Source organism: Hemitrygon akajei, chromosome 14 (genome assembly GCF_048418815.1).
Source record: "Hemitrygon akajei chromosome 14, sHemAka1.3, whole genome shotgun sequence".
In the NCBI taxonomy this organism is placed as follows: Eukaryota; Metazoa; Chordata; class Chondrichthyes; order Myliobatiformes; family Dasyatidae; genus Hemitrygon; species Hemitrygon akajei.
Genome location: NC_133137.1, coordinates 97,851,976 through 97,875,973, shown reverse-complemented (window position 1 = coordinate 97,875,973; position 23,998 = coordinate 97,851,976). Strand labels below are relative to the sequence as shown.

At 40.3% G+C, this 23,998-nt stretch overlaps 1 protein-coding gene across 5 annotated transcripts in view; it reads left to right on the top strand.

Moving 5' to 3' along the window:
- Window positions 1-17,962, top strand: part of cdhr5-rs (cadherin-related family member 5, related sequence) — a 52,190-nt gene extending 34,228 nt beyond the window's left edge. For 4 of the 5 annotated variants that reach the window (XM_073067010.1, XM_073067006.1, XM_073067008.1 and 1 more), the window contains 5 exons: window positions 2,248-2,379; window positions 2,583-2,661; window positions 4,709-4,896; window positions 13,946-13,975; window positions 15,155-17,587. In XM_073067010.1, coding sequence (XP_072923111.1) covers window positions 2,248-2,379; window positions 2,583-2,661; window positions 4,709-4,896; window positions 13,946-13,975; window positions 15,155-16,471 — 1,746 coding nt within the window. In that variant the 3' untranslated portion in view covers window positions 16,472-17,587. Of the gene's footprint in view, window positions 1-2,247; window positions 2,380-2,582; window positions 2,662-4,708; window positions 4,897-13,945; window positions 13,976-15,154 lie in introns of all 5 variants that reach the window. The other variant, XM_073067011.1, reaches the window with a different exon arrangement.
- The last annotated feature ends 6,036 nt before the right edge of the window (window positions 17,963-23,998 follow it).

The following is a 23,998-nucleotide window of genomic DNA, read 5'->3' as shown; positions in this document are numbered from 1 at the left end:
TAGTGTATATGGATTTCAGCAAGGCACTTGACAAGTTACCCCATGCAAGGCTTATTGAGAAAGTAAAGAGGCATGGGATCCAAGGGGACATTGCTTTATGGATCCAGAACTAGCTTGCCCATAGAAGGCAAAGAGTGGTTGTAGACAGGTTATACTCTGCATGGAGGTTGGTGACCAGTTGTGTGCCTCAGGGATCTGTTCTGGGATGCCTTCTCTTTCTGAGTTTTATAAATGACCTGGATGAGGAAGTGGAGGGATGGGTTAATAAGTTTGCTGATGACACAAAGGTTCGGAGTGTTGTGGATAGTGTGGAGGGTTGTCAAAGTTACAGCAGGACATTGATAGGATGCAAAACTGGGCTGTGAAGTGGCTGATGGAGTTCAACCCAGATAAGTGTGAGGTGGTTCATTTTGGTAGGTCAAATATGATGGCAGAATATAGTATTAATGGTAAGATTCTTGGCAGTGTAGAGGATCAGAGGGATCTTGGGGTCCAAGTCAAAGCTGCTGTGCAGGTTGACTCTATGCTTAAGAAGGCATATGGTGCATTGGCCTTCATCGATCATGGGATTGAGTTTAAGAGCTGAGAGGTAATGTTGCAGCTATAGAAGACCCTAGTCAGACCCCACTCATTTCTGGTCGCCTCACTATAGGGAGGATGTGGAAACCATAGAAAGGGTGCAGAGAAGATTTACAAGGATATTCAAACAACACACACAAGATGCTGGTAGAACACAGCAGGCTAGGCAGCATCTGTAGGGAGAAGCACTGTCGACATTTCGGGCCGAGACCTTACGTCAGGACGGATGTTGCCTGGATTGGGGAACATGCCTTCTGAGAATAGGTTGAGTGAACTCGGCCTTTTTCACTTGAAGCGACGGAGATGAGAGGTGACCTGATAGAGGTGTATAAGATGATGAGAGACATTGATTGTATGGATAACCAGAGACTTTTTCCCAGGTCTGAAATGGCTAGCATGAGAGGGCACAGTTTTACGGTTCTTAGAAGTTGGTACAGAGGAGATGTCAGGGGTAAGTTTTTTACGCAGAGAGTAGTGAGTGCGTGGAATAGGTTGCTGGCGATGGTGGTGGAGGCATATACGATAGGATCTTTTAAGAGACTCCCGGACAGCTACCTGGAGCACAGAAAAATAGTGCTTTTGGTAACCCTAGGTAATTTCTAAGGTAAGGACATGTTCGGCACAGCTTTGTGGGCCAAAGGGCCTGTTTTGTGCTGTAGGTGTTCTATGTTTCTATGATTTTTAAGGGTGTAGATGGACAGGCTGGATAAAATTAGCTCATCTTCCCTTGTGTTTAAATAGTTTGGTCATCTGATCCAGACGTTTGAGCTGACAGAGGCTTGATATATTCTATAGTTATTACAGTATTCCATACAGCAGATTCTTTCAGGTGAGAGCAGAGATGAAAATCTTGAGGCATTCTGTGAAGAGGTTAAAGAAACTGAGGACCTTTCATTCCTAAAATGAATATTAAATGATCTGAAGTCTTGAGAAATGTGGGAGATTTGGACATGATGAATCTGAAATAAGATTTCATTATTGGGAGAGTTTTTATCCAGAGTACATCAATTCATCACCAAAAAATAAGTAAAGCCAAGAAGAATCTTCATTTATCTCAGAAGTTATTGAGTCATGGAAAGAATTGCCTGATGAAATTACCAGGAGAAACCAGGAAAGGTTTTAAAACAAAAAATGTTTTAAAAAGAAATGAAATGAAACACCTTGACACCCCAGCACACTATATTGCTAATTAACTACTTCCTATTATGTTTTTGAAATACCTCACCAGGAAACTTTCAACCTGACTTACTACCAAGACACCTTTCTATCGTCACATTGCCATCTGTTGCAATACCAAAATAGTTTATTGTCCATCTATTATCTTAACACATCCAACTTTGAGATACTTCATCACATAAACATATAACTTTACTTATTTGACCCATTGCAATGCTGAATTACATTACCATGACCTTTCACAGCAACTGAACTGCTGAAATGTTTAGGTACATCACGATTCATCACCTTGAACTATTTCAATGTTTACCAAGACCCATCACCATTCAGTGGTCAGAAGCATTCACAGCCTGGAGCTTACTGACAGAGGTCTGCTGAGTGGTTTATGGAATGCAAATGGGATTAGGAAGCAATGGGTACACTTAACTATTCATTCTACCGTATATTGTGTGAATGCATTTTGCCTGATCTTATGCCCGTGTGTTATCCCAGGGAAGAAATCCGAATATTGTCTACTCCCTGGCACATCAGTCCAATCACACACAGCTGTTCCAGGTAACACAGGAAGGGCTCTTAATAGCTCGAGCAGATCGACTGCATGCTTTTGAGAAATACATGTTACAGGTAAGGGTGGACTCTGGCTTTACCTCTGACATAAACACATGAAATATTGTTTCTCTGACGTTTGAATGCCAGTCTTTAATGTCATGAGTTTGTTTTATTACTGATAATGCAGCTCAGTGGGTAGAACGGACATTTGCTCTCCGTAACTCTTTCCATAGTTACAAAGGCAAGATACTGAACTTTGGTTTGATTTATCTGTACAGATTGTTGGAACTGACAAAGAATCAGGGGACATGATCAGTACAAGGGTCAAAGTTGAAGTTCTTCATTCAAGTCAGCCAGGTATGCCTGTCATCAAAAATATAAACCTCCCCTGCTCTATCAATTTCACAATTACTAAACTGCAGCAATTTCAGTTTATTAATAATCCCAGGTCAGACAAATCATATGGTAGATAAGTAGATAGATAGCGAGGTAATTTATTGATCCCAAAGGAAATTACAGTGTCACAGTAGCATTACAAGTGCACAGATATACAAATATTAGAACAGAAGTAAAAAGAATAAAAAATAAATTACCTTAAAAATAAAACAGAGCATAATTGAGCTCCGGTAACCAGAGGTTAATAACAGTTTAACAGGAGGGGTTTAGCACTTCCCCGGCTATAGGTTGACTCATTATAAAGCCTAATGGCCAACCATAAGAAGGACCTCATATACGTAGCACTCTTTGGAGCAACACAGGCGTCTTAGTCTACTACTGAAAGTGCTCCTCTGTTCAGCCAAGGTGGCATGCAGAGGGCGAGAAACATGTCTAGAATTTCTAGGATTTTCTAGTGTGTCCTTTGTTCTACCACAGTCTCCGGTATGTCCGGTTTGACTCCTATAACAGAGCTATCCTTTCTAATCAGTTTATTGAACCTGTTGGACTCACCCCTGTGAATGTCATTGCCCCAGTACACCACCGCATTGAAGATTGTACTGACGACAATAGACTGGTAGAACATGTAAAGGAGAGGCCTTTATACTCCAAAGGACCTCAGTCTCCTTAGGAAGTAGAGACGACTCTTGCCTTTCTTGTACACAGCCTCTATGTTGGTGCTGCTCTCAAGTCTGTCATCCAGGTGCACCCCCAGATACTTGTGGGTCCTCGCCACATCCACGTCCTCACCATCAGTAGTAATAGCAAGCATTGCAGGCTTGGACTTCCTAAAGTCCATCACCATCTCCTTTGTCTTACTGATGTAGAGCGGCAGGTGATTCAGCTTGCACCATTTGACAAAGTCCTTCACCAGAGTTCTGTATTCATTCTTCTGTCCTCCCTTTATACACCCAACTATTGCTGACTCATCAGAGAATTTCTGCAGATGACATAACTCAGTGTTGTACCTAAAGTTGAAGTAAGTGAGAGCTGTACAGGAGTTAGAAGTGATATTGAACCGGTGGTGCCCAAAGCCCTCCACTACTGGGGGATTTTCCTTGTCACATGTCTACTTATAGACCAATCAGAAGAGATTGATTGATGTGATGAATAAGTGCAGAAGCTCACCACAGTAGCAACTGGGACAGAAAGCGACTAAAATAAAGACATGAGATGCTCAGCCAGGTTAAATGGAATGAAGAAATGAAAGCAAAGTGGCTGGAAATAGAAAGTAGAGATGTCATAGAAATGAATCAGTGTGCAACCACATTGGTTAATGGTTTTTGTTATTAAGCTGGCAAACACAATTCCCCAGCTGGTGTCAATAAAAAGAAGGTATCCTAATGATGGAGGAACTCAGCAGGTCAGGCAGTATCTATGGAAATGAATAAACAGTTGACATTTTGGGTTCAGACTCTTCATCAGGACATTCCGGATCTCTACCTGAAATGTCGAATGTTTATTCATTTCCATTGATGCTGCCCAACTTGTTGAATTTCTGCAACAAATTCTATGCATTGTCCTGCGTTTCTGAGGATATTTTGACCAATTCAGGTGAAAATATAGGTTCAAATGTAATACTTGATATGTTTCCTGGCAAGAAAATAGAGTGATCTGTACAATCCTCATTATAAAATTTTAATTGAGTAGCATGAAATATATTTGGTCACAGAGAATCCTACATTCATATTGCTCAGAGCTTTGAGGTATGAAGTAATAATTTAATGGTTAAAGAAAACCTGCAAGCCAGTGTAAATCAGTGTCCTATAATCTAAACTGAATATTGAGGATGTCCAACATTTTAAAAATGATATAATAGTGATGTTTGTTTCTACAGCTAGATATTAATATACCTGTGCTGGAAATCACATATTCCTCACTAAAAATACTCTAGCAATGCTCCTGCAACAGTCAATGTATATTTTATTAATTTTATCATCTAAAATCTGTTTTTCCCATTAATGCACAGTTCCATCTGGAATTACCAAAAAGAACAGCAAGTTCAGTGTCAAGGAAATGGGACTCATGGGAGGAGTCGCTGCGATATCACTTCTCTTCCTCATCTTTGCACTTGTTCTACTAATACATCATGGAAGAGAATGGAACAGGCATCGCAGACATAGGGACGTAGTCGCCATTGAACAAAACTCCAATGTGGTAAGATATCTAAATTAAGTATTTCTATGGGTGTTGTATTAAATAATGACAACAATTAAAATCTGAACAATAACAGAGGGGTGGAAAACTAGGGAGATCAAGAGTTCCTCATTTCAAGCAAAGATTGCACTGGTGTGAGATATGATGAGCTTTGGTTACAATACAAGGATGAATGCATTGACATTTGAGGAATAAGAGAATGTTCAGATGAGAAATAGGCATAGCAGTAAAATGAACAGAATATTATCACTTTGATTAGGACAGAGTCACAGGTCTCCCAAGGTATAATTAGATCATCTTCTACATTAATTTCAGTCTTTTAGTCCAGGCTTAGAAAAATGGAAGGCTATGGGTAACTCTAGGTAATTTCTAAAGTAAGAACATGTTCAGCACAGCATTGTGGCCAAAGGGCCTGTATTGTGCTGTAGGTTTTCTGTTTTCTATGAACATGTTTTTTGGAACACGAGTATCATTGTCAAGGCCTACAATCCCCGAGGTGGGTGCAAGGCACCTTCTTCATCTGTTACTTTCCTTCCATTGAAGATAATTCCATTGTGCTATCATGAGGGATTTCTAGATTTTGGATTCTGCACTAAAGAAGCAACAGTAAAGTATTTCACATTCAGGGTAGTGTATACTTGGATATTCTATTACCTCACTACTCACTAAACACTCAAAAATCCTTCAAGCTACAATTTGAATGAACTTTATGATCAAGTTTTACTGCATCTATAATTCCTGTGAATGAGAAGAAATCTCTTTATTTAAGTGGCTGATCTTTTATCCTAGGACAATGAATTGTACTTCTATGCTCCCTCATCAAGGAAACAACCTCTTAAAATATATACTGTCAAGGTCAATCAAACCTTTAATGTGATGATGAGATCCCCTTGCATTGTCCTGAACTACAAAGACTATATAAAGAACCTTTATTGCTTTACAAACCAGAGAAAATCTGCAGATGCTGGAAATCTAAGCAACACACACAAATGCTGGACTTCATCCTGCTGAAGGGTGTCAGTCGGTAACCTTAACTGTACTTTTTTTTCATAGATGCTGCCTGGCCTGCTGAGTTCCTCCAGTGTTTTGTGTGTGTAACCTTCATTGCTTTCTATGCTTCACAAGCTTTCTGAATATTATTTAATTCACCTCCCAACTTTAAAATGCTTAATCTTAGTTCTAGTCATCATGGACAATTTCACACTTCCATCTGTCAACTCAATTGGTTTGTGTCTTTTGTCACCTTTTAACATTCTTCTGAAGCTTATAGATTATGCCCTCAGGCTCCTTATCTATAATGTAAAGAAACACTCTCCTACAGTAGCAGATTGATGACCAAAAGTGAGAGAAAAATAATTTATCGGATCCCAACCCAATACTGCTGTTCTTTATTCTGGGAAAGATTGAGCAATCACCTGACAAGTCTTTAAAAATATTGAATATTTCCATGCAGTATGGTGCACAATAACCTCTTGTGAATTCAGTAAGAGACTAAGAGGAAACTTCTTTTCCTGGACAGTGGTTGGAATATTGAATGTGACACGATTACAAATTAGTTCAGGTGAGTAGCATACATGTACAATGGACTCCGGTTAATTGGGGCACATCGGGCCCATTCCAACTGCACAGCTGGTTGAGAGACTGGCACAATGGCACCTTTTACCTCCCCGCCTGTCTGTGAGGACTGTCTTTGCCGTGATTGGAAAATTGCAAAACTTGATGGGAGAATTTCAACTCCATAATTGCTGTGGGTACCACCACTGCTGGAGGAGAGCTGGACTTCACCATCCTCTGGTTTGGGCTCCAATTCTACTGCTCCTTATTCAAGGCCACTCTAGCCAAAGCAACTGAGACCTGGATTGAACTGGGAGCCAGGTCTAAGGCATGAGCCAGCTCAACTCTGTGCTTAGCGGGGCCTTTGACAGTCGTAGAAAGTCATAAGTGCTTCACTCCTCCACCAACATGACAAGAAATCCAATTGCAGAATAGATTCTACATACTGGACAAGCAAGACTGGCTCATCTCATCCTCCAACACATGGAGCATCAGGGACTCATTTGCGAGTAGGGAGATGCTCACCACTGGCAGCTGCACACCACTCCAAACTGCCAGCACGTAACCCCACCCCACGACCTGCACAGTGATTTTAGACTACTACCCGGGCCGCAACACCAACACCTCTGCAGATCCAACAGTCTCCGTCTGACCACCACCACCCAACAATGCTGAAGTTTGGCAACTCCCTCATCAGGAACATCAAGTCAAAGCTGAGTGTTTCTGTTTGCTTTCCTGGTGCTAAAGTCTCTGATAATATATGCAGCTCCCTTGCCTGCTAAATGAATACTCCTGTAAATAGGATTGTTGTCCTCATCGGCATAAATGACACTTTTCAGCAACAATCTAAGCTGCTCAAACGTGATTTTAGTGATCTCTTTGAATTTCTAAAAATCAGTAGCAAAGGCATTTTTATCTCTGGACAAATTCCCTCACAGGGTAGTGCCATTTTAGCAGACTCCTCAGTCTTTATTGGCTTCAGACTCTATGTAGAGCACTGAATTTCGGCTTCATTGACAATTTTAATCTACTTTAGGAATGTGCCATTTTTTTCAAACATGTTGGTCTGCACCCAAACAGCCTGAGCTCATGGGTTCTGTCTGAACTTATTTCTGGCAAACCCATGCAGATGACTATTTACCATCAATGGTGTGTGCGATCCCTCCATAACTACTTCTGTCTCACTGTCTACCAGTTCCATGAATGTTACCCATCCTATTCAGATCACTGTCACTGGAAGAGCCCCCAGATTGAACAACATTATTAAAGGTGTTAGCAGAAATAACCATCTACACTTAAAATCAACCTCCACTGATGCACCACTCCAAACTACTCTGTTTAAGCTAGCTCTTCTAAATGTGAGATCCCTTTCAAATAATACTTTTATCTCAAGTTATTTTATTACATCCACAGACCTTAATTTTATGTTCTTAACTGAGACCTAGTTAAGCCAAATGAATACTGCCAGTTATCTGAACTACGTCCACCAGACTATGACAGATTAAGCCGAGGTTTCTAAACCAGGGTTTTGCGCGAGATGGTGATTAAAAAGAACATTATTTTTTGAACTTTGTGCAATGTGTGATGCTAGTGCTTGCAGTGGTGGACAGTGACTGAGCAGTTCCGTTAGCAATCCCAGCCCAGTTTGGCGGTGTGCAGTTGAACCGCGTTTATTCAATTGAGTCCATTCCAAGTTTTTGACACAAGATAGGGGAGGCCATTGATAATTGTTGAGCTCTGTATTGCACAGTGGGGAGGATGGTAGGCTGATAATTGCTGAGTGCTGTATAGTTTGTAGGGGAGGATGGTAGACTGACAAGGAGCATGAAGTGCTTTTTCCAAGAATTGAATGGACTCGCCCAGCTTGGGCTGTGACATCAACCTCACCCTCCCAAATTACTGCCCTCAACCTCCCCTTACTGACTGACATATGGGAATGAACAAATTCTACCAGTAGAAGATTGGAGGGAAATTTTCATTCTAAAGACAGTCTAATGTGGCGATTTTGAAGAGGAAGTGTGAGATGGAAGAGGAGGATTCTAAGCCTAGGCCTACTGACAATTCTGATAAGGTTATTGATGAAGAATTACAATCTTCAGAGTCATTTCACTGAAGTAGTGAAACAATGGACACAAAAAGGTCCATCTTTATAATGAAAACTACTTATGAATGGGTTTTACATGCACTGGTGATCCAAGTAAAAAGGCACAACAAGCAAGTTATTTAGCAGTAGAACTTGTTACCCAGAAAGGGAAAAGTCTCACAATCAGTGACAACTTAATAATGCCAGCATGTAAAATTACAGTCTGTGAATGCTAGCAGAAAATGCAGTCGGAGAAATTGAAAGGGTTTCAGTCTCAAACGGTACGATAAGTCAACGTATTGATGACATGTCATATGATGCGGAAGAGGTTTTGAGAGATAAACTGAAAAACAGCTTCTCAATCCAGGTTGATGAGTCAACAGATCTCACCAATAAATATCATGTTGTAGCATTTGTAAGATTTGTAAATGATGGTGAAATTCAAGAAAATATTTTCTGTTTGCAAAGAGCTACCTGAAACAAGCAAAGACCAAGATACATTAAATGGTTTGTCTTCATATCTGGAAACAAAAGGTCTGTTTTGGCATCTGTACTGATGATGCCCTATCAATGGTTGGTTCCATGAGAGGTTTTAAAAAAAGAAAATCCTGATGTTGTCGCAACACACTGCTTTCTTCACAGAGAGGTGCAGATGTCAAAAGCTCTTGGAGATGAAAAAAATTCTGGATGATGCTATAAAAATGGTTAACTTAATTAAACAAAGACCAATTGACTCAAGAATGTTAAAAAAAAACGTATGAAAACCTGAACAGAAAGCACACCAAATCTCTTGCTACGTACAGAAATCAGGTGACTTAGTAGAAGAGTTCTCAAAAGGGTGTTTGAGATGAAAGTTGAATTGCAGGAGTACTTCCAAGAAAATGGCAGATCCGATTTTGCTGAATGCTGTGAAGATGAAAAGTAGCTGCAGAAACTAGACTACTTTACAGACATTTTTCATCATATGAACCAGTTGAGCAAATCTCTGCAAGGCCCAGGAGAAAATGTTTTGACTTCAAGTGACAAGATTCTTGGATTTAAAAAGAAACTGAATTTTTGGAAAAATCATGTTGCCCAAAGCAGATCTTGAAATATTTCCACTGCTGCTTTGGCTTGAGAGTGAGTAAGGATATCAGAAAGTTTTGAGTCTTATTGAAAACCACCTGGAAGGACTGCAGAACAAAATTGAACAGTATCTTCACAATTTTCAACACAAGTGCATGACTGGTAAGGGACCCTTTCTCTGAATCTTCTGCTCAACCTGAGAACTTGACTTTGAAAGAAGAGGAAGAACTTTGTGAGCTGCAGTCTGATCATGCATTCCAGATGAGAATAACTGACCTACCCCTGGACAAGTACTGAATTTCTGTTAAAGAAGAGTTTCCTGCCATCCATAGGAATACAATGAACATTTTGTAGCAGTTTTCAGCTTCTCACATGTGTGAGCAAGCTTTTCCTTGTTTAACAAGCATCACGAGCAAGGATAGAAATCCTGAGTTTTAAAAATTTATGAAAGGGTAGGAGATTAATTTCAAGTAAAGTAAGCTGAGTTTAACACCTGTTATTCCCCCCCAAGGAGGGTTGGCTAAAAATTCATTCTCTACTCAAAAGAGCATTTTTGGATTGTTACATCTACAACATACTGATCATGCTAATGTACCGTAAGCTGCAGATATAATAATTTTTACCCAGGGTTTTCCTGAGACCTGATAATTATTTCAAGGGTTCCTCCAGGGCAAAAATGTTGAGAAAGGCTATTTTAAGCATACCAAGGTCTAATAGTTGAGTTGGCAGTCTTGCTACAGTGTTCAAAAACTATTTTATGTGCAAATGTCTGTCAACAATCTTTCAGGTTTTGAGGTACATATGTTTGAAATTTGTAGTGTGAATCCTGTCCTCTGTATTATCATTTATTGCCCTCTTAAATCCAATGCCCGCTTTTTTTCAGAATTCTTATCTTCAATTATATTGAACTGTGACAGAGTTCTCATCTCTGGTGATTTGAATATTCATGTTATTGATCTCTCTAATGGAAACACTATGGCAGCTGAATTCATGAGTTTACTAGACAGACTAGATCCTTCCCAGCATGCCACTGAGCCCACCCACCAACTGGGAAATACACTTGCTTTAGCAATGGCAAAAGGGTTGACTCTTCCTAATGTCTCTCTGTCTGATACCACTATCTCTGACCATTTTTGTATACGCTCTCATATCCTCCTACCTGGAAACAAGACCATGAAAGAAATTACAGTTATAAAACAAATTCTTGATGCTGCATGGAAGTTAAATTCTCTGAGCTGACTAGTTCATCTCACCCATGTGACCTACACTACTCAGTAAATTAAGTGGTTGATTCTTTCAACAATAACTTGACAAGTTATTGACAAGTATATTAAATACAGTGGCCCAATGTAGGAGTAAAAAGAAATCACTTTGTAAACTGATGCCATGGTTAAACAATACTGTCCACAAACTCAAGAGATCATGCGGAGTAGCTGAGAGCAAATACGGAGCAGGCTCAATACACCAGATGGCCTTCTTCTGTTCCTATGTATTGTGGTCTAAAACTGGACAACCAGTCCACTGTAGTATTCCTAAGGAATATTACCTACAGACCTTCAACCAATTGTTTGTCCACAGGACCTAAAGTGTGGTTTAAAGCATCAGTAGTAATGTCTATGGTCACCAATGTAGATTTTTTGTAAATTAAATAGCAGAGCTGATTTACATTTAAGGGAAACTGTAACAACTCCTTTATTTTCAACGAAGTACAGAACGAAGTGTGGTAAAGCACATTACGTCATCGCATCTGACCAGCCTCTTAAAGTGAGCCCCAACTCAAAATCTGTGATTGTGAATTATGCACATTTCCACCCATTACCCTACACTGCATTTGGCACAATTAACCACAACATTCTCCAGGATCACTTTGAAAACTGGGTTGACATTGGGTAGTGCCCTTAAATGGTTTTGTTCACATTTCTTCAAGAGAAAATTTTTTGCATGTCTTAGAGATGTAATGTTCCATTTGGTGTTGCTCAGGAAAGCTGTCTTGGTCCCCTACTCTTTTTCTTATAAATGCTTTCCTTAGGAGACGTCACTAGAGAACATAAACTTGAATTCCACAGTTATGCAGATGACACACAAGTTTACATCTCGGTTGAGCTTGATGATGATTACACCACATCTTCTCTGACTTCTGGTATTGCTTCAATAAGTGTATAGGACTATAAGTTATAGGAGCTGAATTACACCATTTTGCCCATCGAGTTTGCTCCTCCATTTCATCATGGCTGATCCATTATTCCTCTCAGCCTCAGTCTCCTGCCTTCTCCCTGTATTCCTTCATGTGCTGTCCAATAAAGAACCTATCAACCTCTGCCTTAAAAATACATACAGACTAGGCCTCCACAGATGCCTGTGGCATTGAATTCCATATATTTACCACTCTTTGGCTAAAGAAATTCCTCCTCATCTCCATTCTAAAAGGACACCCCTCTATTCTGAGGCTCTGTCTTCTGGTTTTAGACTCTTCCACTCTATTAAGGTCTTTTAACGTTTGATAGGTTTCAGTGAGATCACTCCTCATTCTTCTAAGTTCCTGTGAATTCAGGCCTGGAGCAATCAAACGTTCTTCATATGACAAGCCATTCAAATCTGGAACATTTTTGTAAACCTCCTTTGAACCCTCTCCCGTTTCAGCACAACTTTTCTAAGGGGCCAAAACTGCTCACAATACTCCAAGTGAGGCCTCACCAGTGCTTTATAAAGCCTGAACATCATATGCTCTCTTTTACATTCTAGTCCTCTTGAAATGAATGCCAACTTTGCATTTACCTTCCTCACTACAGAGTCAACCTGTAAATTAACCTTCAGGGAATCCTGCACAAGGACTCGCAAGTCACTTTGTATTTTCTGTCCATTTAGAAAATAATCATCCCATTCATCTCTTCTGCTAAAATTCATGACTATACCCTTCCTGACACTGCTCCATCTGCCACTTCTTTGCCCATTCTTCTAATCTGTCCAAGTCCTCTGTAGCCTCTCTACTTCCTGAAGACTACATGCCCCTCCACTTACCTTCATATCCTCTGCAAACTATGCACAAAGCCATAAATTCCATCATCCAAATCATTAACATAACATAAAAATTATTTGTCCCAACACTGACCACTATGAAACACTACTAGTCAAGAAAAGGCTGCCTTTATTCCCACTCTTTGCATCCTGACTCCTGACAGTCAGCCACTACTTTATCCATACTAGAATCTTGCTGAGCAGCCTCATGTGTGGCATCTTGTCAATGCCCTTCTGAAAATCTAAGTACACAACATCAACCAATTCTTCTTTTGTCTAATTTGCTTGTTACTTCAAGGAATTTCAACAAATTTGTCAGGCAACATTTTCCCTTGAGGAACTCATGCTGCCTACAGCCTGTTTGATCATGTGTCTTCAAGTATACTGAGAACTCATCCTTAATAATCAACTCAAACATCTTCCGAACCATTGAAATCAGACTAACTGGCCTATAATTTCCTTTCTTCTGCTTCTCTCCCTTCTTAAAGATTGGAGTGACATTTGCAATTTTCTAGTCTTCCAGAATCTAATAATTCTTGAAAGATCATCACTAATGTCCCACAATCTCTTTAGCCACCCACCTCTTTCAGAACCATGGAGTGTAAACCATCTGGTCCAGGTGACTTATCTATCTTTAGATCTTTTAGTTTCCCAAGAACCTTCTCTCTAGTAGTGGTAACTTCACACATTTTATGACACCTGGAACTACCACCATATTGCTAGTATCTTCCACAGTGAAGACTGATGCAAAATATTTATTCAGCTCTTCCACCATTTTGATGTTCCCCATTATTACCTTTCCAGCATCACTTCCCAGGGATCTGATATTCACTCTGGCCGCTTTTACCACTTTGTAAATCTGAAGAAACTTTTAGTATCCTCTTCAATATGATCAGCACAAGACCATTCATCAGGACAATTATTATTTGACTAAAGCTACCATAAACATTGAATTGCCAATGTGGGTTATGCTATTTTGTGAGTGAAGGCTCGGTGAGAACCATTTTCCATATTTGAATATGACCAAATGTTCTTCCCACCACAGTATGGGTTTCCACTTGATGCTCCAGTTTCCTCCCATCGTTCAAAGATATACTGGTTGCTATGTTAATTGTCATTGTAAATTTTCCCATGATTAGGCCAGGATTAAATTGGGGAATTGCTAGGCAGTGTGGGTCAAAGTGCCAGCAGGGCCTATTCTGCTCTATATCTCAATAAATAAATGAACTCTTGTCATACTTAAGGTGAAATAATTCCTCAAATTAAAAAAAAAATGACTTGTTTTCCTTTCCTCTCTTTCTTGGTTCGTTTTCTTTATTGTTCACTACTCAGCATCTTCGGAGTTTGAAGAGATTCCAGATGGTAAGTGTGTATTCTATTCTCCATTCTACCACAGGATCTCAATTAACAATGCCTGGCTGTTGAGAGGATATAATAGGTTGGATAGCTGTATGTCTAATCCACCAAATCCAGTGGGTCTGTGTATGAATCTAAAGCAGGGCTTCCCAACCTGTTTTATGCCTTGGAGCAATCCCATTAAGCAAGGGGTCTGTGGACCCAGCTTGTGACTATGTGGTCCAAAGGTTGTCTATAATCTAGGTTCCTGTCTGAGATAGATTGAAAGTGTTCTCATCCCCACTTAATCAATAGATTCAACAGAACATAAGGAAAATCAAGTCAATTCATATTATAAAAGTTTTTGAAATTTATCTGCCACTAAATTATAAACAAGTGAATCCAAATTAAGACAAGGCATACATTTTTACCAGTAGGATAATTATTTGATGGCAAATTCACTGAGGATAATAACAATTAAGATAGAATTGAAGAGTGATTTGTTCAGGAAAAAAGCAACTGAGAACTAAGTGTTAGTTTACTTTGTTCCATTGATCTGGTGATCATGTTGTTTTCTGCAGATTAAAAAGGTGCCAAGTGAAGAATATCCATTTAACCCATTAATCCTGCTTTATACTTAGTCATTTGTACTTATTTATAATGCTCATTTCTTCCCTAAAATATTCTGCAATATTTCACACTTCCAGATGATTTCTCCTCCCCTCCCAATTATATTTAATTTAATATTTTGAATGCTAGGAGAGTACTTGAATCATTTTTCCAGTTTCTCTGAGTCAGCTATCAATGAAATATTTTAGAGTGAAGATCCTGATTGATAAATCTTGTGGTGGCAAAGTTAGTTTCTGGATCTACTCTCTGACTTTTTTTCCCTTCATGTTTTAAAGTTGAGGCATATTCACACAACACCTTAATTTCATTCTATTGATATCTGAATGTTGAGGAATGTTGAAGTTTCATTGTGTTGAATCTATGCTGTACAATATCATATTGTTACAGCTCTATATGACATTTATATAAAGCTTAAGGACATTCATTCTGAGCTTAACTTGTGTGTGACAGTATTTCATATGTCTTTCAATTCAAAGAATTAATAAAAATACTCATGGCAAAATAATGAAGAAATGAAACACTTTCTCTCGACCTACTTGACAAGCATTTCTTTCTTGTTTTCTTTCTGCAATTCAGGATAAGACCAGCAAATCAGTTTCATCTTACAGTAATCTGACCTATATAAATAAAGGCTACGGTATTGGTAAAGAGGAATCAAATAATGAATGTGATACAAGCAACCAAGGGAGAATCTCAAATACACTGCAGGAGTTGACACTAGTTAGAGAACCAGAGAGTGTGGACAAATTAGTATTCGCCAATGGCAAACAGATGCAATTCACTGACTACAAGTCTTTCTGTATAAAAACTAATGCAATGGCAAAAGAAAGTCATACCAATATAAGCCATCAATACTTGGAGTGTAGGAATGAACAGCACAGAGTATTTGGAGATTGTTCACTAAGAATTGATTTGCAATTGCCCAGAGGAGTAGAAAGTGAGTCAGGAAAGGACCACATGAAGAAGGATGTACAATATGATAATAAGGCTGCTGTTTCTGACTTCATAGAAGAAACTATTCATGAAGACGGGGGACATTTGGAAACTATGAAAGGAGAAATTAAATGTTCAGTATCTGTAACAGAGGGAGACTGGTCAGCAAATTTAGCAGCAGAGTCAAACCATTCAACCTCAACAACAGAAGGATTGGAGAACCAAGTAACTGCAGAGCAGAAACAACAGATGTTCTCACCAGAAAACAAGTTTTCAATGACCACATTAAAAGGAGAAGCTCAAGTATTACATTCAGAAAAACCAGGTTCTATGAATTCAAATGTAATCACAGAGGACACAATAGGTACAGATTACTTACCAGCCATAGAACAGCCAGCAACAACTGAACATCCAAAGTTACCAGCAGCAGACATGCCACTAGGGGATCCCCTGGTAGCTCAACGTCTGATATCAGTGTCCATAGAGAACCCAGTCAAAGCAGATTATCAAGTGCCAGTGGAGCATCCATTAATGGTACAACATTCAGTGGAAGAAGCATCCCAGGTGTCAACAGACTGTCTAGTAGAAATGAATGGTCCAGTGGCAGTGGAACATAAAACAATTATGGAACAGACATTGCCAGATGGAATTGCAGTAGGGAATACAGCAGCCATGGGGACAGAAGGAATAGTCATTCATTGTCCAACAACGGGAGTGATCATAGAGATCCGAGAGGATGAAATGGAAGGCACAACAGCAAGAGAAACATCCACTGAAACTCCTATAGAAGGATTAGCAGCTGGGGTCATAAAATGTTCAATAGCAGAGGTGGCCGAAATGAGATTAACAACAGGACTGGTAACTGAGGGCCAGTCAGAAGGACACAGGGTTGCAGAGGATGAAGCAGCAGAAAGACTGGCTGTAATAGACACAGAGGAAGAAGCACCCACTTATGGATGAAATGAAAGCCAAAGAGAGCTCAGAAACTGAAAACAGATGGAGTTAGCAATGATCAGCCAGTAAGAAGAAGAGGTACAGAAATGTCAGTGACAGCCAGCTTTCATTCAACAGCAGAAGAAAGGAGTCCTGAGGCTATAGAGCCAGATGTAATTCAATAGTTAAAAATACAGCAGTGGTCGATTACTTGATAGATACTGTAAGTTAAAGCAATTCTGTAGGTCCAGCATAGAGTGCTCCAGATATGTTTTTTTTTTGTTTTAACCAGACTTCAATGAGCAAACAAGAAATCTGAGGTCATTGTCTTCATCAGACTGCACTAACTTCAGGATGTTATTGAATCAGCCACTATATGAAAAGGACAGTATAGAATTTACTTCATGTTGATTGAGCATGAAACTGAAACAACTGAGTAACTTCAAAATATTTTAGCAACACACACAAAATGCTGGTGGAACGCAGCAGGCCAGGCAGCATCTATAGGGAGAAGCGCTGTCAATGTTTTGGGCTGAGACCCTTCGTCAGGACTAACTAAAAGGAAAGATAGTAAGAGATTTGAAAGTAGTGGGGGGAGGAAATGTGAAATGATAGGAGAAGACCGGAGGGGGTGGGGTGAAGCTGCGAGCCGGTGAAGGGCTGAAGAAAAATATTTTTATGCTTTCTCCTTCCCACAATCTCCATCCACTATCCTCACTCCATGCCTCCGAAAAGAGCAGTTGTCAACACTACAGTATGAAAGAAACATGGCTCCTGGACAATATCCCATTCACCATCAATCTACAGCCCCATTCAGGAATTTGGGCTATATTATTTTTGTTACTGTGTATTTTTCTGCTTTGTAACCATATGTACTATGTGCTGTGTGTGACTGTTGGTACTGTGTTTTACCCCGTGGCCCTTGAGGAATGCCGTTTCATTTGGCTGTATTCATGTGTATGGTTAAATTACAATTGAACACAAACTTGAAATCTCTTGACTAGCTCACAGATGGGCGAGAAAGGTATAAAATTTCAGAATTCTTTTGGGATCAGTGCCGTAGAAAGACCCTTTGTTATGACCTCAGCTTGTTGGCAGAGTATTCTGTAAGCTTTGAGTTTTGTGCTGTTTTTTTTTATTTTCTGTGTTTTATTCATTATAATTATCTGTATTGTTGCACTTCAGGTTTTTAATGTGTTGCTCTCCAGTCATCTCTACATAAATTGCTATTGTCCTTAATTAATATCTAATTAATTCTCTGAGACATTGCAGGTGTCCAATTAAGTATCCTTGGATTTTGTGTCTAATCAGAATAGTTACTTGATAGCTTACAATTAGTCTGGGGTTTTAATTGGCTGGACACTTAACCTTCATGCCCTGGAATATATTTAAAGGAGCCATGCTAAACCCTTGTTTGTTTGGTTGCCTTGATCTTTATCTAGTTGAGTTCTTCAAGACATTGTAAATTCTACTGTTTAGAATTGGCACTTTTGTAATAAAAGTCCTTGTTTTATTTAACCCTTCTGAGTCTCTATGATCCTGTGCTTGCATCGGAAGATGCAGCATAACAGTATAATGCAGCCACACTTGGATCAAGTAGTATTCGACTTTCCAAAAGATCAAAAGATATACAAGCAAAATGAGTTCATTTGGCCCATCAAATCTGCTCCATGATTTCATCTTGGCTGATCCATTATCACTCTCAGCCCCAATCTCCTGTCTTCCTCCTATTTTCCTTCATGCACTGACCAATCAAAAACCTATTCCCCTCTGCCTTAAATATACATAAAGACTTGGCCTCCACAGCTGCCTGTGGTAAAGAATTCCACAGACTCACCACTCTCTGTTGAACAAAATTCCTCATCTCCTTTTTAAAAAGTTGATCCTGTATTTTGTGGCTGTGTCCTATAGTCTTAGACACTCCCATCATAGGAAACATCCTTTCCACTTCCATTCTATCAAGGCCTTTCACCATTCGATAGGTTTCAATGACGTTACCAATCATTCTTCTAAATTCCAGTGAATACAGACACAGAGCCATCAAATATTCTTCATATAACAAGCTGTTTAGTCCTGGAATCAGTTTTGTGAACCTCCTTTGAACCCTCTCCAGTTTCAGAATATCCTTTCTAAGATAAGGGGCCCAAAACTGCAAACAATACTCAAATGAGACCTCACCAGTGCTTTATAAAGTCTCAACACTTCATCCTTGCTTTTATTTTCTCATCCTCTTGAAATGAATGCTAACATTGCATTTGCCTTCCTTGTCACAGAATGAAGTCTGCAAATTAACATTTACGGAATCCTGCACGAGGACTGACAAGTCTCTTAGAGCCTCAGGTTTTTGTATTGTCTTTCCAGTTAGAAATTGGTCAACCCTTCCATTTCTTCCACCAAAATGCATGACTGTACACTTCCTAACACTGTATTCCATCTGCCCATTCTTCTAATCTGTCCAAGTCCTCTGTAGCCTCCCCATTTCTTCAAAACTACCTGCCCTTCCACCAATCTCTGTATTGTCTGCAAACTTTGCAACAAATCCATAAAATTCATCATCCAAATCATTGACATATAATGTTAAAAGAATCAGTCCCAACCAGACCCCTATGTAACACCACTAGTCACCAGCCACTAAACAGAGGCTCCCTTTATTTCCACTCTTTGCTTCCTGTAAATTAGTCACAGCCTTATCCATGTTATATTTTTTCCAGAAATAACAGGGGCTCGTAATGTGTTAAGCAATCTCATGTGTGGCTCTTTGTTAAAGGCCTTCTGAAAATCCAAGCACACATCAACCGGTTCTGCTTAGTCTAACCTGCTTGTTATTTCTTCAAAGAATTCCAACAGATCTGTCAGGCAAGATTTTCACTTCAGGAAACCGGGCTGACTACAGCCTATTTTATTATGTGCCTCCAAGTACCCTGAAACTATATCCTTAAGAATTGACTCCAACATCTTCCCAACCACTGAGGTCAGACTAATTGGCCTACAATTTCCTTTCTTCTTCCTCTCTCCCTTCTTGAAGAGTATGGTGACATTTGGAATTTTCCAGTCTTCTTGAATCATTCCAGAATCTAGTAATTCTTGAAAGATCATTATCATTGCCCACACAGTGTCTTCAGCCACCTTTTTCAGAACCCTGGGGCACACACCATGTGGTCCAGGTGACCTACCTTCAGACCTTTCAGTTTCCCAAGAAGCTTTTCCCTAGTAATGGCAACTTCACACACTTCATGACCCCTGACACCTGGAACTTCCACTAGACTGCTAATGTCTTCCACAGTGAAGACTGATCCAAATTAGTTTTTCAGTTCTTCCACTATTTCCTTCTCCCCCATTACTACCTCTCCAGCATAATTTCCAGTGGTCCAAAATCCAATCTGGCCTCTATTACACATTATGTATCTGAAGAAACTTTTGTTATCCTCTCCTTCGCATAGCTTTTGGAAAATCAGACCACTCTTTGGTCCTGCTTTTGCTGACATACAAGCAGAAGCTGAGACAAGTGGTGGCCATTGTTAAAACCATCCACTGTTGGTCTGACCAATCAGCCTCCATGCTGCAGGACTGCTTTGATGATGTTGACTGGAATGTCTTCCATGATGAGGATGTCACCAAGTTCACCAATGGAATTACATGCTTCATCTGGAAGTGCATTGATGATGTTGTTCCCCAGAAGTCGTTCAGGGTCTTCCAGAATCAAACCCTGGCTCAATAGTTCATTGCAAGCAGCACTTACAGCGTTACATCAAGCTTACATCGCTGGTGATCAATTAAAGCTCAAGAAAGGCAGCTATGATCTTTGCAAAGCTATCAAGGCTGCAGATCAACAATATAGAGAGAAGATTGATTCAAGATTCATTACAAATAGCACAAATGACTTGTGGCGAGGGCTGTATACCATTGCAGACTTCAAAGCCAAACTTTGTGGTGCTGCCAACATCGCGACCTCTCTCCCAGATGAGCTCAATCGATTTTATGCTCGGTTCGATGTCGCTAACTCTGAGCCTCCGAGGAAAGCCACCACTACAGCCTGAAACCTAGTCATCTCTGAGTCTGAGGTCTGCAGATGTTTCCAACAAGTGGGCAGTCGCAAGGTTGCGGGACCAGATGGCATCCCAGGGTGAGTACTCAGGCTGTGCGCAGCACAACTGACAGGTGTGTTTACTGATATTTTTAATCTCTCCTTCTCCCAAAGTAGAGTGCCCTCCTGCTTCAAATTATCCACCATTGTCCCTGTACCAAAAAAGACCAAGGTAACATGCCTGAACGACTGACATCCTGTCACACTCACCTCAATAACAGGCAAATGCTTTGAGATGCTGGTCAAGGATTACATCTGCAGCTTGCTACCACCCAGAATGGACCCCTTACAATTCGCCTACTGACACAACCGATCGACAGATGATGCAATAGCCATTGCTCTACATACCATCCTTACACATCTGGAGAAGAAGGATGCTTATGTGAGAATGGTGTTCTTGGATTACAGTTCAGCATTCAACACCATAATTCCCTCCAGGCTTGACAAGAAGCTCAGAGAACTCGGCCTTGACCCTGCCTTGTGCAGCTGGATCCTGGATTTACTGTCAAACCAACAGTAGGCTGTAAGAGTGGGCTCTCTCACCTCCAACTCTGAATACAGGAGCCCCAGAAGGCTGTGTTCTGAGTCCCCTCCTGTACCCCATGTATACCCATGACTGTATCGCCACCCACAACTCCAACCTGCTAATTAAATTTGCCAACGACACTACATTGATTGGCCTTATCTCAAACAATAACAAGGTAGCCTACAGGAAAGAAGTTATCTCTCTGACACAGTGGTGTCAAGAAAACAACCACTGTTGCAAAAACAAGGGAGCTGGTTGTGGATTACAGGAGGAATGGAGACTGGCTAACCCCTATTGACATCAATGGATATGGGGTTGAGAGGGTAAGCAGCTTCAAGTTCCTCGGCAGCCACATCACTGAGGACCTCACGTGGTCTGTACACACCAGCTGTGTGGTGAAAAAGGCACAACAGTGCCTCTTTCAACTCAGACGGTTGAGAAAGTTTGGTATGGGCCCCCAAATCCCAAGAACTTTCTACAGGGGTGTAATTGAGAGAATCCTGACTGGCTGCATCACTTCCTGATATGGGAATTGTACCTCCCTTAATCGCAGGACTCTGCAGAAGGTGGTTCAGACAGCCCAGCACATCTGTAGATGTGAACTTCCCATGATTCAGAACATTTACAAAGACAGGTGTGTAAAAAGGGCCTGGAGGATCACTGGGGACCCAAGTCATCCCAGCCACAATCTATTCCAGCTGTTACCATCTGGAAAGTGGTACCACAGCATAAAAGCCAGGGCCAACAGGCACCAGGACATTGTCTGAGGTGGAGAGTTTCAGATATGAGAAGGGACTGGATGGAATTGGTTTGTTTCCCTGGAGTAGAGGAGGCTGAACAAGACCTGATAGAGATACACAATATAATGAGGGGCATCAGTTGGGTGGTGGTGAGAAAATATTCACCAGTACAGAGACTTCTAAAATGAAAGGACATGGTTTAAGGTGAAGTGTAAGAAATTCAAAGGGGATTTAAGGATTTTTTTTTACACTAGAAGTATGATTGCCATTTAGGATTCACTTCCTGAGATGGTGGGAGCGGTGGGTACTCTCACAGCACTTGGAAACATTGGAGAAACACTTGAATCACAATGACAGGATGGATGGCTACAGGCCAAGTGTGGTGAAGGGGATAAGGAGGATTGTATTTGATGGTTGACATGGATATGGTGGCCAATGGTTTTTTTGTTGTATTATCTGTTGTCTTATAAGTAAAATTATAGATTTGTTCCAGGGTTGGTATTGGAAGGATGTGTGATACATGACAGCACCTCTACTGTCTTAGAATTTTGTATAGATTTGGCCTGTCAGCTAGACTTTGATAAACTGTTATAGATGCATAGAGGAGAGGATCCTGACTGGTTTACTAAAAAACTACAGAAATTGGTGGATACAGCTCAGTTCATCACAGGAAAAGCTCTCCTGAAAATTTAATGCATTAACCAGGATTGCTGCCATAAGAAATCTGAATCCATTTTCAAGACCCCACCACCCACTATCCAGGTCATGCTCTCTTCTTGCTTCAACCTTTGCACAAACAGCATAGGAACCTTCAGCACCACACCACCAGGTTTATGAACAGTTATTACCCTGCAACCCTCAGGCTCCTGAACTAGCGTGGATAATGTAAAACAACTCAACTCTGAACTCATTCCACAACCTACCAACCTCGAAAGGGTGTCTGCACAAGTGTGACTCTACAATTCATGTTCTCAGTATTCTACACAATTTCTCTTCTTTTGCAACTTTGTTGTTCATCTGACTTAAAATACATAAAATTTGTCATAAATTCAATTGTGTTTTTATTGACTGCAAGAAAATGATAATCAGGGTAGCAATGGCTGACCTATGCATAATTTGAGAATAACGTTTCTTTGACTTTGACAATGAAGATGTTTGCTGATGATTCTAAAGCTGATATTCTTGTAGACAGCATAGACTAATGATTAGGTTACAGGAAGACATTTGTCGACTGGTCAGGTAGGAACAAAAGTGGAAGTGGAAATCAATCCTGAGAGAATATGGCCATGCATTTGTTGGGATCTAACAATACAAGGGTACTTATGGGGAATGGTGGGATAGTAAGCAGTGGGTGCATGGACTTCCAAGACAAGCTCTGAAGAGGGTCAAAAGCCAAAGGGATGGATACAAGTAGTTGTTCACAGGATTTATGGTGATGGAGAGAAATATTTTCAGCACATCTGCTCTTTATCTTTACGATTCTCTGCCTAGTCCTACCTACTGGCATCTAAACTACAGCCCTCCATATCAATCTCATTTATATACCAATCCAAACTTCTCTTAAATGGTGCAATTGAACCCATATCTGCCACTTCAGCTGACAGCTCAATCCACACATGTACCACCCTCAGAAGTAGTTACCCTTCAGATTCCCCATTAATATTTCAACTTTTACCCTAAACCTCTGACCTCTAGTCAGACTTGTCTACCGTAAATTCTGCCTACTATTTTTCAGTCTAGTTTCCCAGCTGGTTCAGATCATGTTGCAAGATTTGATAACCTTCCTCACTGTCCACTATGCATCAGTCTTGATATCATCTGATGTCTTTGTCTCCTGATCTCTAGGAGAGTCTCTGACTCATCTTCCATCTCAATAGCTCAAAGTTGAATGTCCCAAACAAGACATTTCTACCAAACAGTGAGTGAGTGGGCCAGTGAAGGAGTGGAGCTTTGAGGCTTTGACTCGAGAGATTCTGGCAGTTGGACTGTGCAATCAAGCCAATCAAGATTTGAATAGCTCAGACTCAGTAGAGAGCAGCTGAGGGGCAATCGAAGTCAGGTGACAAAGCAGCTTGATCTCCAGTGGAGTGAGACTGATGGGCCAAACAGATCTTCCTTTCCCTGGATCTTCTCTTGTTCCCCAATCATGTTCTATCAATAGATTTCAGATCCTGACAACTTCCTGATCAAAAGTGATACCTCCT